At 43.9% G+C, this 15500-nt stretch overlaps 1 protein-coding gene across 6 annotated transcripts in view; it reads right to left on the reverse strand.

Moving 5' to 3' along the window:
* Nucleotides 1-1950: 1950 nt before the first annotated feature.
* The window catches only part of CCDC51 (coiled-coil domain containing 51), an 18835-nt gene continuing 5285 nt past the window's right edge, over nt 1951-15500 (reverse strand). For 2 of the 6 annotated variants that reach the window (XM_025192965.1, XM_025192966.1), the window contains exons 2-4: nt 14054-14386; nt 13222-13386; nt 1951-3344 (exon numbers count right to left, since the gene is read on the reverse strand). In XM_025192965.1, the coding sequence (XP_025048750.1) occupies nt 2562-3344; nt 13222-13386; nt 14054-14386 (1281 nt within the window). In that variant the 3' untranslated portion in view covers nt 1951-2561. Of the gene's footprint in view, nt 3345-7042; nt 7161-10723; nt 10784-13221; nt 13387-14053; nt 14387-14755; nt 15494-15500 lie in introns of those variants that run through there. The other 4 variants (XR_003091993.1, XM_006036626.3, XM_025192967.1 and 1 more) reach the window with 4 other exon arrangements.

Consider the following 15500-nt stretch of genomic DNA (forward strand, 5'->3'; position numbering starts at 1 on the left):
TTGGTTATTTATTTAGTTTTTATAAATCTCTTACTGTGTGAAACTCTTATGCCTCTACTCATTTTTGGAGCTTGTTTGGGTCTTTTCAGTTGCAGGTGTCTACTTAGAGAAAAGCAAAACAGAACACTGATTAAAGCTTTCAAGTTTAGATAGACAAAGCAGTGGCTTTCAAATTGTGGGGCGTGAAGAAATGTTGGCAGGGGTGCAGCATAGGGCGGCATGGGCAAGAAATTTGCAAGAAGCCGGGCGCTGCTGCAGCCTCGTGGCGGGGAATACAGAGGCATGGGGCCCTGGGCAGGCTCTGGCAGCTGGCAACTGTGCCTCCAGGAGCCCAGCATAGTGGGCACACAGCGTAGGGGTGCAGGGGGGCCACAGTAGGTGGAGCCCGCCGAGCTGAGCCACAGCGGCTGCTAGGATGAGGGGCACCCTGTGCCTGGCTGTGCTGCTTCTCTGGGGTGAGGCAGGCAGGGCGGGGGACGAACAAAGTTGTAACTGAAAGGGGGGCTCAGCTCAAGAAGTTTGAAAACTGCTGATCTAAAGATAGGCGTTTTATATCCATATTCGAATACTCAAAGCCTGTTTTGATTTTCAAAGATGCCAAATGCCTACATTTTAGCTCCTGTGACAGATCTGGCTACTTATCTAGGTGCCTAGCTTTAGGCACTGAAATGTTAACATTCTGATCAGTATTCTCATTAAGGGTGATTATTTTTAGTGAATTGTAATTAGGTATCTTCTATTCCTTTGTCTGTTGCATACTACATGCATCTCTGTGTTCTTATTTTTTTGTTTTAAATTATGCATTTGGCAGACATCTTTCTTAAAACTTCTCCATCAAAGAAAACTGGCAAGAATTGAGAAAATGACATTTTTCATTTAGGCAAATGTAACTTATTTGTGGCTCACTGCAACTAAATCCATTCAAAGGTTTCTACAACTTACAGTGCCTTCCACCAATCCAAACAGTTCATTCAACACATGCCCTCAACTTCTTACTCAGTTTCCCTCCAAACATTGAGTACGTAAAATAACAATGATCTCAAGAACTCCTAAAACTCTTACTGTTTGCTTTTCCTCTCTGAAAGGCAGCAACATTCAATTATGGTTTATTATTCACAACACCGTAGTATCTAACAACTTATTAATGTGCGGTGGCCCTGTTGAACAGACTTGTCACAAAAAATAGTTTCTACCACCGAAGCTTGCAGTCTCAGAGTTTACGATCAATATCCCTTAACAAGCTTTTTAGCTGAAAGGCTGCTTTTTTCCCTCTAGTTATTTTTCTTTGTTGTTTGTGCAGGACCTTATCAGAAAATCAAAAAGCAAATGTTTTGCTTTGGGGGCAGCCTTTTTTATATTACATTTATGAATTCTCAATCTGGATGTGTAGGAGACCTAGCAAGGACAGAAAAACAACAGAAAAGGACCCAGAGAGAACAAAAATATGGGAAAGCAATAAAATAAGAAAAATGCAAGCTAGTACATTTTGTAAAGAATAAACTAATACTAATTAGGAAGAAGAAAACAGAATGCAAGACAGAGAATGAGGAACAGTAAATTAAACACAAGTTTCTTAGTTTGGGGTGCACTCATCAGTTTGGTGGTTTGTCCATCGTCTGTTCAGGGCTCTGGTGAGTGTTCTAGGTGTGTTAACAGCTGAGAAATATAGAAAAAAAGAGAGCATGTGCCAAGAAGAGAAGATGAGCTGCTAATATGCATCAGTTTAGGAAACTATAGCTAAGGGCCAAGTCAGTAAGGGGGATAACAACTAAAGCAAATGGCTAGAGGAAAACCACAGTATAGGCTTAAACAAGCTAGGGGAGAAGCATCATCTTAATTGTGTTTGTATTTCTGCATCTTCTGTCTCATCCCAGGGGTGGGACAGGGAACTTTCCATAGTCAGATGGATGAAGCACCAAGTCTGGACACTATATAATAAATAGACATCAATACATTACCAATAAAAAGTTTTAATTGCATCCCCTAGGTGTGCATGTCTTGCATTACAGATGATATCCCTGTAACATTCATTTATCCATAGCTTATCTCAGCCCATTTTTACCTTCTCCACTCACTGAGTCGCATCTAAAATGTAGAGGATAAAATGGTCTGGGCAGATTTTTCTATTTCTTTAGTAAAAGGACCAGCAGAATGTTGTGTATTGAGCAACTGAAAAATTAATAAGAAATAAGCTGACAAGAATGGGAAGACCTAAAAATGGAAAAAGCTGTAATATTTGGTAATGAGAAGTTAGTGGGGAAAAGCTTTAATCTGCACATCACAAAAAGCTAGAATGACATTGAAAGAATACACTGGAGGAGGAGAAAACAGGGTGCAGCAAATGAAATGGTAGAACATTCTTTGCCTGAGACTTGTAAATCAGTACTTTCTACAGTACTGGAGAAAAATGGTACTGTGCATGGGGGGATGAAGTGCATGATTAAAGGTTTCCAGGTCAAGTGTATGACTTACACAAAAATTGAGAAAGCAAGTTTAGAAACTTTAATATAGATTTTTGACTAGCAGTGATTCTCAGTGCTTAGAGTGTGTTTAAATGGAGATTAATTTCCTTTGAATAAAACATACAGTACCGGAAGAGTTAAGGCAAATGCAGTGCAGGTTACTGCAGTACTGTAGAATGAATTTCTCTTGATTTGGGTCTCCAGTCTCTGCTCAGTATCAGACAATCCCAGAATCACATCTTCTACCCCAAAAGCCTGGCCCTTCCCTTCCACTGAAGAGGCAGGCTGCACTCTTTCCACAGGTTGAGAACGTGCCGCAAGTTTAACAGTTTGTACTTCCGACACCATTTGTCCTAAATTTTCTTCGAGGCAGGTAAGCTGCTGCTGTAAGCTTCCCAGGCATGAACTGACTTGTTTAGAGTAGTTTAGCTGTTCTTTTAAAGAAGCTAAGAGAGAATTGATTTGTAATGATGCAGTAGTGACTTCTTTAACTTCCAAAGCACTCTCTTCAGTTCCCTGTGATGTCCCCACTCCAGTCTGCAACATGTTTCTCAGGTCTACAATGAGGTCACTGAGGTCCTTTTGCTGTAAATAGTGGCTAGAGGCCTGTTCTTTGATGGCTTCCTGTAGGCTTATTGGCCCCTTTTGGGCTTCAAGGACTAAAGTTTTTAATTCTTGCAGCCTTACCCTGTTTATATAGGTGGAACCAAGGACACCAATAATGGCCCCTAATACAGAACCAATAATGGACCAGTTCTTTGTTCGTTCTGTTCTTGTTCGCTCTTTTTCATGGCTTTCTCTGACAGCTGCAGAGAAGAGAGAGAATTTTTCCCGCTCAGATTCTTCTGCACTTAAATAGGCAGCTCGATACCTCTTCTCTTCCTGCAAAAAAAACAGTGAATTGAAGAGGTGATGTGTAATTATAAGTGCACACTGAAGGCTGTACCTACAAATTAAACACTTGGCTAAGATTATAATTTCCCCCCCTCGTGTACATAATTATAGTGGAATTTAATACTCCTCAGCTGTACTGCTGCATTAGTTCTGTCTTAGAAACCTCTCCTTCTAGAGTCAGGTTTTTCCTCAGTTCATTTGGGTTAAAGCCATCCAAAATGTCACGTCATTCAAAATTAAGAACCAGAAGCTCCAACCAAGTTTCATACTCTAAACTCCACAAGTCTTATGCATGCAGAAGGCCTCTCTTTCCTGACACGTTCCATTCTGTTCCAACATCCCTTTTCTTGAAACATAACCTTTGATTGCCTCCATTTCTTCAGAAACTGCTTCATCACCCTCTTTCCTTTCCCTTCTAAATTTATGAAATAGGAACACAGAAAACAGAACTGCGAGGGACCTCTTAGGTCACAGAGTCTAATTCCCATGTCACACAATCCCTTTCATAAACTGATCAAGACCCATCTTGAAACTAGTAGCTTCCTGACTTCACTACTCCTATAATAAATACACTATTTACAGCTGTTGTCTTACATTCCTCTCCTCCAACCCCATCACTGTGTGGAAGCTGTTCTCGTGCAACTCCCACCACCTATTCCTCGATAAAGCTCAGAGCCTGTATTCCTTTGTCTTCCTCCTTGATAGCTCCTGTTTTTGTCACTGTTGATCACACCCTTCTTCCTGAAAATCTTACTCTTGCTTGGCTTTCATGAGTCTCTTCCCAGTTTTTCTGCATCAGCATCACCTGCATCAGCATCAAAACACCAAGAGGGACCTTCTTGGACCCCTGTGACAACAAGCAAAGTCCAGAAGCATGCAATAATCAAATACCCTCCAGTCTGCACTGCAGCCTGGGTACCCACAAACACAATTCCATGTATAATACTACCCAACTGGAGAGGCAGAACTCTGCCTTCTATCATTCTATCCATCCTCTCCACAAATTTACTGCAGTTCATTTAATCCAGGCTACTACTTCTGGTTCCAAGCTGGCACATGCAGAGCTTGCATGGAGTAGTTCCCTGTGGCACAACCTGGTTATACAGGCACACCCTTACTGCTTCAGCCAAAGTTAGCTTCATATAGCCTACCAAAGTCAGCATCAATGCCCCAACTACAAACTTTGATTGTACTACCTCTTGCACATGGAAAACCTTCCCTGAAAACAGCAACAGGGCTGGTAACTTCTCATTCAAATCTTTCTCAAATCCACTCCTCCTTTTTACTGCAAGGCCTAGATGATGTTAGCCAATGTTAACATGACTGGGAAACCATATGAATACAGTTAACACACCAACGTTGTATATTCCTATATACATCTGGCATGTGTGATCATCTCCCTTTCCCCCCACCCTTTGGATCCTGTGTGGTGCTACACTGAGCTCTTTGAACAAGGAACTGTCAACCTTCTGGTTTGTTCAGGACCTAGCCAAAATGAAACCTTATCCTGACCATGTCCCCTTGGGTAATGCCCCTACATTAAAAATCGATGCTTAAGGTTTCAAAGTCAAGGTGTCAGAAGTTAAGAAATGTCAAAACCTTCGTTTGGGCTCATTTGTGCTTATCATCTTACTTACAGGATTCTCAGTCTACTCTTTTTTGTAAGGCAGACGAGGTTCAGTGAATGAAGGATACTTTTCAACATTCCTTTTTTGATTCACAATATTTTCTTTGCTGGATATACATTTTGTTCATGGACTCTGCCATGTCACTTACAATCTTTTATTACAGTGCCTCAAATCTTCTTTGAATAACACCTCCTAGTTCTTATGTAGCACTTGTCACTCATGAATTTCAGAGCACTTTACACAGGTGGATCAAATCATTCCCATGTTACAGATAAGAAGACTGAGGAAAAACAATTTTCCTAAAATAACCCAGCAGGTCAATGGCAAAGCTAACAGGTTCCCTGAGCATCTAACATCAACTTGCTAAAAAACACTGGATAAATCCCTTGCTGTTATAAAAAGAGCATTTGGCTATCTGTAAAACGGATTAAAAGAGATGTAAACAAGTTTGAGTGATTAGCCTAGTATGTCATAGGAATTTTGGGGCAGATAGGAATGGAGCTTGGTTCTCTGGAGGTGCAATTCTTTAGACACAAGTCTTCCTTCCTTCCCACAGCCCCCTGCCTTATTCATGACATACCTCCAAATTCAGCAGCAAATGAGACAGGGGCATTTCCTATACATTCCTGATTCATTCGCTCACCAAGTGCTGTCCAGTTGGAGCACAGACTGAAGATGATGTCATATAAAAACCCTGTATGTGATCATATAAGTCTCATAATGCACTTGAGGGCCCAATAACATTGGATTCAAGCACATCCTAACTTTTGAGTGATTGACCTTGTTTATAAACAGATGCCCTTATTCCCTAATGCCATTCACCCTGTTCACAGTGAAGTAAGAATCCTGTGGAAAATTGGCATGCGGACTGTTTATCCTGCCAGACAGGTTTAAGGCAGCTGACTTAAGTTGTTACAGAAAACTCTAATTATGGCATTCCCTAACTTGTGCATGACTTTACCAGCTATGTAACTTTGGTTGACAGAAAATACAGAGGACTATTAATATCCTTCCAACTCTAAATATGCTTTAATAATCATCCCATCTTCTCAAAAGAAATAATCTGTATATAAATCTAAGCAGAATTCACTTCTACACTCGAGTATGCTTCAGTTTCCCCACCTGACTCCAGTACTCCCACCATTTCCAGGGAACTATCATTACTCAAGCAAGGGCACTGATTGTTTCCTCACTAAAAATCAAGGACTTCCTCTCCATTTAGTTGTGGCACTTCTCTGATGCTTTTGGTACAGTGAACCATACATTTTTTTCCAACACCAGTGTTTTCTGTAGGTGCTGACATCCTAGGGATGCTGCTGTTTTTCTTTTCTTCCCCCGCACCATTTCCCTGTACTCCTTATGTGCCAGGCAAGCACAGAGCATCTGAACTCATCTCGGAGACTGAGCAAAACAGGGGCCAGTAGGCCTGCTTCTTCTTCAAACTCTGATCCTTTCTTGTATGTCAAACCCCCAACTCAAATCTCTTACATACTACGCCTTGCCTCTCATCTCTTCTGGATACTTCCTTTGTCTCCTCTGCCAATAACTCCTTATCCTAGCAGCCAGAAAAGGCAGAAGAGAGCTCTCAATCCACCTCACAGCAGATATGGGAGGAGGGTGCATTGCTAAAAATTACAGTGATAATGATATTTCCAACCCACATAATACAAATATCTTATATCTTGCCACTGACCTTTGGCAGACCTAGTATCACAAGAACATACATACTCGTAAAGATACTGTTAGCACAGATAAAGCAGACCTGTGTATTTAGCCTTAACTAGTTTTATAAAACTGAGCAAAAGGATGCAAAAGCATTATCAGTAAATGAGAGGTCAACTTCAGCCCCCATCTCTTACAGAGTTGGTCAGGAGAAAGGGGTGCATCAGTACAGCTGCATGGCTAGGACATGTCTTTCAAAAAGGAGCTTTCCATATCCAGGGCTCAGAAAACATGTATTTGAAACTTCACCTGAGAATTTACCATTACTTTTCTGATTATGTTACGTTTTTATTTTCCTAGTTGCAAACACAAACTCTCACAGTGAACTTGGCTTACTCTGTCTTTTCTCTGCAGAGTCATATCATTGTCTTATAGTCCTGTTATTGTGGAATGTGGGGAACTTTGAAGAGTGTTTTCATCTAAGAAGATCCAGCTTTATATCCTGTCATTTCCTCTATGAAATCCAATATTATCATATGATTACATAAAAAAAATAAGAAAGAGAACATGAACACTGTGCAGCAAGCACTCGAGTCAGGAAATGTCAGTTAAAATCCTCTGCACAACATGAACTCTGCCCCCTCGTGCATTTATATTAGAATGCGGTTCTGACGATATGGCTGCAACAATATATGTCACCACAACAATCCAAACATTTTTTTCTGTTTAAATACTCATGCTATGTGATACTAGAGCACTATTTGTTCTATAGCACAATAGGGCACAGTCCTCTAGACACTATAACAATCCAAAGAATATACTTCTCTGGATTTAGACTTATTATAATGGAATTTTTTTCCTGTTATAACTTCAGTAATTTTTATTGGTATCTCTTTAGTGTGTGTCCTTTCATCAGCTTTCTGTTTAAGCGGTAGTTTAATTATGAAGTATATTTAGTTGCATGGATGTGAGGTGACAAGTAGCATGCTCTCTCCCCTAGATCTCCACCAAAGTGAATCTCCACTTCACATTCAGGCAGCTACATTTACTACACAGTTAAACTACCTCTTCTCCTAAACGGCTGTGCTACTCACGAAGGAATACATTTAAAAGCACGGTTGAGCTCCATTGATATCAAAGAAATGTAGGCATGAGTCTTAACTTCGTTCCTCAGCTGGAGCTATTGCACAAATATCCCTTGATCTTGAACTACGTATACCCTTCTGGGGGACAGTTTCATACACCTTCAGGCAAGCCACAAGAAAGAGCGAAAGAACATCTCGTCTAGGTCTAATAAACTCTGCAGCAGTAGAGCTCCTCAGTACATTAGACTAGGATGTTTTCATCACAACTGCCATTCTACTTTACAAAATCTAGGACTTTCTGTAGATTGCAATCCTTAAAGGAGGCATGTATATCTTCAGAGATCCACTGATACAGAGCTCAATGCAATACTGGAGCTTTCACGATCACCAAAGGTGCACACTCCATGCTTTGGCTGAGGATGCACATGCAGATAATCAAGGCCCTGATTCCACACGCTGGATGGGGGTACCTTGCCCCTTCATGCAAGCAAGCTCTGACCTGCAATTTAATTAGCTGCTTGCACGTGTCTAGTTAGTGTTTTCCAGCATAAGTCCAGTTACCTGAATGACAGGGCAAGAAAGCCATTTTAAAGCACACCTTAACAGTTCTGCTGAAACAAAACAAAACAAAAAAAGGTTCCTCAAATTCAGTTGTCAGATTCTCCCTTTTACAACCCCGCTGCTTTGGCTATGCGTATAGTTGCTATAGTCACTAGAATTTTTCACCTTAAGGTTCAAAGACAAAAACAAACACTTGATACCTTAGCCTGAAATGTGAAAATCTCATAGTTTCATAGTTGGTAGGGTCAAAACTCTCAGCGTTATGAGCAACTGAAAATGGAGGCAATAATGCAAGTATGTATTAAGCTATGACCACTGCTAAGGTAATCCAACATGTAAGAATTTAATTCACTTTTGCATTATGCACGTGCAGGAAAAAAGAAAAAAAGACTAATCTTTTACCTGGGAAAAGTACTGCACTGTTTTACCCCTTGCTTAAAGCAAAAATGCATTGTGTTTAAACTTCCCCAAAACTGACTTTAGAGTAGATACCAAGCATGGAAATTGGGTTTTATTTTAAAATCCAGTACAATGAGAATACCAGCATTTACCACTAAGCGACTGCTTGCAGTGGTGGCAACCAACGTAAATATTAATTTCTTCTTTAGCCCTCCCACTCTATGCAGCTGCTGATAACTTTCTTAAACAAATTTCAACTTCGTAAGAATGTTCTTTGTTTGATCCCAGTCAGCAAAATCCAACCTTTTTTCTGAGTTTATACATATATTTAAGAAAACACAACCACTGCTTTCTTCACATATTCTGATCAGAACTTTTCTCCATGTGTAGTTCTGTACTTTTGTAATCAACCTTAGAATCACAGAAAACGAGGGCTGGAAGGGACCTCAGGAAGTCGCATCTAGTCCAACCCCCTCCTCAAAGCAGACCAGCCCCAACTACATCATCCCAGCCAAGGCTTTATCTAACCTGGTTTTAAACACCTCCAAGGATGAAGACTCCACAACCTCTCTGGGGAGCCTATTCCAGTGTTTTACTACCCTCCTAGTCAGAGAGCTTTTCCTAATATCTAACCTCAACTTCCTTTGCTGCAACTTGAGCCCATGGCTCCTCGTCCTGTCATCTGCCCCCGCTGAGAACAGTACAGCTCCATCCTCTTTGGAACCACCCTGCAGGGAGATGAAATTAAATCCCCCGTCTTCTCTTTTCCAGACTCATTAAGCCCATTTCCCTCTGCCTCTTCTCACTAGTCATGTGCCCCAGGTCCCCAACCATTTTCATTCCCCTTCTCTGGACTCTATCTAACTTACCTACATCCTTTCTGTAGTGGGGGGCCCAGAACTGGACACAGAACTCTAGATGTGGCCTCCCCAGTGCTAAACAGAAGGAGAGAATCACTTCCCTTAACCGGCCGGCAACACTTCTACTAACTTAGATTCATCTTAGCTCATTTTGTGCATCTCAATGAAATTGAAAAAATAAGGAGACTTGGAAGGGTTACTTTTTTAAGACAAGTAGCTTTAAAGCACTGCAAAGTTTTCACATGTGGAATGGAATTTCCTGTTAGATGCCTGTGCTTGATCACTGCCTTAAACATGCATTTCAGCACAGTCTAACAGGTAGAGAACCCCTCCACAACTTTTTTAATATAGCAGCACCCCATTTCAAAACCTAATTGACTTATTACAGTGCTTACCTCCTTGCATAGGGGCCAGACAGGAATGAGCAAACTCTTACCTCCTCACACCCTGTGACACCCTTAAAAGGATCTCATGGAGTGCACCAAAAGAGTGCTACCTACCCCATCTGAGAATCACTGGTCTCAACTTTAAAAACCATAATAAAGCTTCCAAAGGTGTAAAAAAAAAAAAAGCCCAAGAGGAAATGGCAGTGGCTGCAGAGGTGTTGTTACTGCCCACAAAATGGTCATGTTACTTCTCAAGTTCAAGTCTTACTTCTAACTAGCTCTTTTACTCAGCAGTTATCCAGCTGCTTATAAATGCAGAGCCAGACTATCTGCCTTACTGCTCAAAAAGAGGCAGCAATCTGTTTTCTGTTGTCTTTCTTGACATACCCATGTAAAAAATGAGTCCCCAGATGGCAAATAGATGACACAATTACATATACCTTCCCGTTACCCTCTTTCAGGGTTTGCTGGGACAGGCAGAGCAGGGAAGTGACTGAGGAGCATTGCGTCTTCACAGCACAGCTGGCAGATGATCCATCAGGAATTACTGCTGGTTAACACAAACAACAGCAGCCCCTAACCCAGCACCACCACTATGACAGAGAATCTGGAAGCCAGAGCCACCTCCTGACAGCCTGCCTTCTCTTAGTATGATGTACTCAGCCTTTGCTGAGCACCGTGTGTTTGTCCCTCCCTCCCAATAGCCCTCTTGCGTAATGCAAAATGGGTGTTCTCTTACTGGCACTTATTTGTTGATTTAAGGACTTGGTGTAGTAAAAAACTGACCTTTCAACATTGGTACTAAGTAACCGTCAATTTTGTGCATGAGTGCATTCATTGGCTGACCTGAAAAAGGTGGGTAGGGAGAAAGGTGGGTCAGAACCTAACCTATAGAACAGGGGTAGACAACCCCCAATATGGGTGCCAGAGCATGGCACGCAAAGGCATTTTGCTTGACATGCGTGAGGTGTGGGGAAGGGGCCAGGGCTCTGCTGCCTTCACCCAACAAGGATTGGGCCCCTTGCGGCTCCCCTGCCATCTGACCCCCAGCACACCAACATCTTATAAGTCAAGGTTGTGGGTGTTTTTGGCACTGCCCAAAATCGCTGCCAACCCCTGCTATAGAATCATGTTAAACAGCACACATACAGACTCCACAGCCACTTGATATATAAAATCCATTGCACAAGACTCAGAAATTGCAGTGTCAGATATGCTCTGGGACGATCAAGATACCAAGAGGTTAAATTCCTTGCTTAATATGCACAGAAGTCTACTGGACTAGACACAGGCTTGAAAACATGCTGTGAAACTCAGGATACATCTCTCTCAGCCTTGTCCTCTATTTGTACGCTTTACATAACAGTTGGACCTCAGCATTTACATAGACAGAGGCAACAACTCTGAGTCTATGCCACCAAGACAGTCATGTAGAGACAGTCATGTTTGTCAAAGGGTCTCAAATGATACACACTTCACCCACCCATTAGAACTCCTACCTTTAATTATTTCTGTGGTGACAGAAGTAGAAGAAGTCCTCTCATATCATCACTTGTAAAGGTTTGCTTCAGCTCCACCTTTTGACAACCTCACCCATACAGGGTGGGTAGTCATTTGTGAGTTTGTGCAGCCTTTTGTAAGGTGAATTTTGCCACCAGACAGGGGGAAGCAGGAAGACTTATCATGATTACTTTGTTGGGAAAGGACTCAGTCCTAGGTGCAGAGAAAGATAAAGGTGGCCTTCCAAATATATTTCCACCTAATACCAGCCTGGTTTGCAGATCAAGTACTCAAGCTAACCTCTGTCTTTAAAAACATATTTGATTCTAGGTTGCGTGCTGAATCCCAGATTCACAGGTCACACTCTTGCCCCTACTTCCACCTCTGTAGGCAAGACAGGCGTTTCCTTCTCCAATGGCTGTACTAACCTAAGTGAACCAAGCTATAAGGTCCAACTCTCTGCTGCAGAGCAGACCAAAATCATCCTAGACATAGCTGCAATGAACTTAATGGCATTAGAAATAAACTTAGTCCACTGTACTTCCAAAACTCAAAAAGAATGCAGTGGGATTAGAAAAGGCACAGGGAAGGACAACAAGGATGATCAGGGATATGGAGCAGCTGTCATACCAGAAGAGACCAAAAAGGCTTGAACTGTTCAGCTTAGAAAGAAGATAGCTGAGGGGGATGTGATAACTGCCTATTAGATCATGAAGGGCGCTGATTAAGTTAATAGGGAACTTTAATCACCAAAGTCCCACAATACAAGAACAGGGACCACCTACTGAAAATAAAAGGAGACAGAGCTAAAAATAAACAAAGAGAAGCGTGTTTTTCATGAATCACATAGTAAATTTATAGAACTCGCTACCACAGAGGGGTGTAGCAGCAGGTATAACTAAGTGCAAAAAGGGGGATTAGACAAATCCATGGAGGATAAAGTTATTAAACAGAAAAGTCATGCATGTGCCTTTGATGTCCCTGAACCAATGATGGTAGATGCCAGGAATGGATCACTCTAGACACGCCCTGTTCATATATTCTCCCTCTAAAGCAGGGATGGGGAATGTCGGGCCCGCAGGCCGGATGTGGTTGGCTGGGGACTCCATTTCCCTGCCGCCCCTGCCTGCATGGCTTGTGCCGGTCTCCATGGAGACCACAGCCTTAGCCACACTGGCAGTGTGCACAGCAGAGCAGCGCAGGGGGCTTGCTCCAGAGCTGATGGGATCTTGTGGTGGGGGAAGCTTGCTCCAGAGCCAGGGCAGAGCTGCAATCTGGGGCCTGCATGCTCTGGGCAGGGGCCTGCATGCAAGGGATCGTGGCTCTGCCCTGGCTCCTTGCAGCAGTGACAGCCTGTCTGGAGCCGGGGCAGAGCCACGATCCCCTGCATGCATACCCCTGCCCAGAGCGTGCAGGCCCCAGGTTGCAGCTCTGCCCTGACTCCGGAGCAAGCTGCCCCCGCCACAAGATCCCGGCAGCTCTGGAGCAGCCCCCTGCGCTGCTCTGCCATGCGGTCTGCAGGCATGGCTGGGGCTGGGGTCTCCATGGAGACAGGCACAAGCCACACGGGCACGAGTAGCTGGAAAATGGAGTCCCTGGCTCAGAGGTTCCCCATCCCTGCTCTAAAGCATCTACGACTGTCACCATAGACAGATCTGACCTAGTATGACACTTCCGGGCTTATCTGAAACCTAGCTGCAAAATAACCAGTAAAAGCGAGGGACATGGATTTTCCCCCATACTAACCCAGAGTCCCCAAGCATCAATCCTGGCATCTCCCTTACCTGCAGCAATCTGTGTTCCAGGGTAGCCAGTTCCAAGTACTGGATGTCTTCCCGAGAGACTCGATCCAAACGGTCCCGAACCTCCTTCAGTTTGATTTGCTGGGCTTCAACGTTCTCGCGCGCCTCTCGTACAATCCCTCGTGCTACCATGAACACCTTTTCAGCCTGAACAGGAAAAACCCATAGGCTGCCATTAGCACTGATGTGAACCAATTATCTAGCTTTACCTAATTTTCTGAGGAGTAGATACATTGTTGCTTCTTTTCTGACCTTGAGTTGGTGAGTCCAATTATTTACAATATTACTTTGTTTCAAAGCTACAATCTATGCTTTAGACATGGAACAAACTGAAATTTGTTGGCAGGACACATGCTCTGCCTGCAGTGGACTCTGCCACTGCTCATCTCCACCTCACAGTCCTGTCATCAGCCTTATGGTGTGGGAAGGGAAGGTATTGGTGTGACTGAAATTCCTGGTCCACATTGCTGCAGAATCCTGTGGCCAGCAGCAAGGAGGAATGGTAAATTCAGTGGTGGCTGCACTGACATCTCCCCCCATAGCAGCAGGAAGCTGACAAGGGGACCAAGGCATATGACCCCCCCGCAAGCAGTCAACTCCTGCTCCCAACCCCACTCCATGAGAAACCCTGCCTATCTGGATGCTGCACACTGGCCATGGTGACAGCCCAGGGAAAGACAGTGGCCGGGATGACCCGTCTCCATGAGCTGCATCCTGCCCACAGGCCATGTTTGACAGCTCAACAGGACAACCTACGTCTTTATTTACAGGTTTCTATGTTATTCTCCGAGTATTAACAATGCCAAGCAATTACCTCGGTTACTTTTCCCTGAGCCCCTTGAACTTCATTAAGACCAACAAACTCTTCATATCTGTCCCACCAACTTTTGACTGTTGTGGAGAGTCTTTGGAGAGAGTTTCTTCCCATTACTTTCCCAACTTCTGTTAGCCGATGAAAGAGATTCACCGCCATTTCCACTGGAGTCTTAGTCTCAGGCCTCTTAGACGCTGGAGAGCAGAAAGTCCTCACTACATGTAAACTCATTCTATGGCTCCCCAGTATAGAAGAACGGTGATACTGTGTGCCATAGCGCACTGAGGACATGGTACCATTGTACCTCATTGGACCACGCCTTGAATCCAGCCACTGCAAAGAACCAAAGAAAGAACCAACAGGAAAGGAAGATGTTTCCCTCTTAAACTTACATGCATATAAAGTTGTGTAAATAGCATGCATTTGTTTAAAAGCAAAAATTTCAAATTAACAATGACACAACCACTTGTTACTTATCTATACTATACTTGGAAATTTTCCAGGGGACTCGCCTGAAAGGTTTACGGATGACAGTTCTACCACACATTTTTGCCTTCCTGACATTTGTAAGTGCTCTTATCATGTCTCCCGATTACTAATTTTGTCAATAGGTCTTGAGGCTAGCCGAAAAAGCAGTGCTTGTAGGAACGGTCACAGTGTAGCACAGCACACAAGCACAGAACGATTAACACATGGATTTACCTGCCGATGTTTGCTATACTTCCATACTGGAGCATAGCACCTTTACTGTGTTGCTACTGACGACCCTGAGAAAGAAAGGGGTGGGTGAGAGGGAGAGAAACAAACAACAGGAAAAGGAAGATGGAACATGACCCTGCCCGCCAGAAGTCAAGTACTGATGTGGGGGAAAACAAATGCAGAGCGGGTGGATGTAAAACCACGCAAGTGCAAAACTCGGGACCCTGCAACTTCTCCTGATGAGATTATTTGGAAAAATTAAATCTGGAGATCACGAAGAGCCCCAACAGCGAGTCTGCAATCAAGGCTGCATATTAACAGTGTGAAAACGTCTACTGGTAACAATTCCTGCACCATGTTCTGCCCTGACTTTTCTCTGCAACTGCAGTTTGGTTTGGCCTTCGTTTGGTCGCTGCCCCGCAGCCTCGCCCCTGACGCCCTTGTGCCTCCCCACGCCAAGCCCGAGGCCCAGGCCGAGGCCGCGCGCTCCCTCCAGCGGAGCCCGCAGCTGCGTGGGTCTTTCCAAGTAGGAACGAGGAGCCGCAGCCTGGCTGTAGAGACCAGGTGTAGCTGAGGAACGAGACGTTTCGGCGGGTAACCCGCGGTCCCCGCCCCCCCGGGGGCTGCTGGCGCCTTGCGGGCGATGCCTCAGCCCTCCGCAGCCCAGCGCCGCCTGCTCGTCCCGCAGCCGGAGGCAGCCGGGCGCGCCCGCCTCCCCCGTCCGCAAGCAGCGTGTGGGGGCCAGGGG

The sequence above is a fragment of the Alligator sinensis genome, unplaced genomic scaffold (genome assembly GCF_000455745.1).
Source record: "Alligator sinensis unplaced genomic scaffold, ASM45574v1 scaffold469_2, whole genome shotgun sequence".
Classification (NCBI taxonomy): domain Eukaryota; kingdom Metazoa; phylum Chordata; order Crocodylia; family Alligatoridae; genus Alligator; species Alligator sinensis.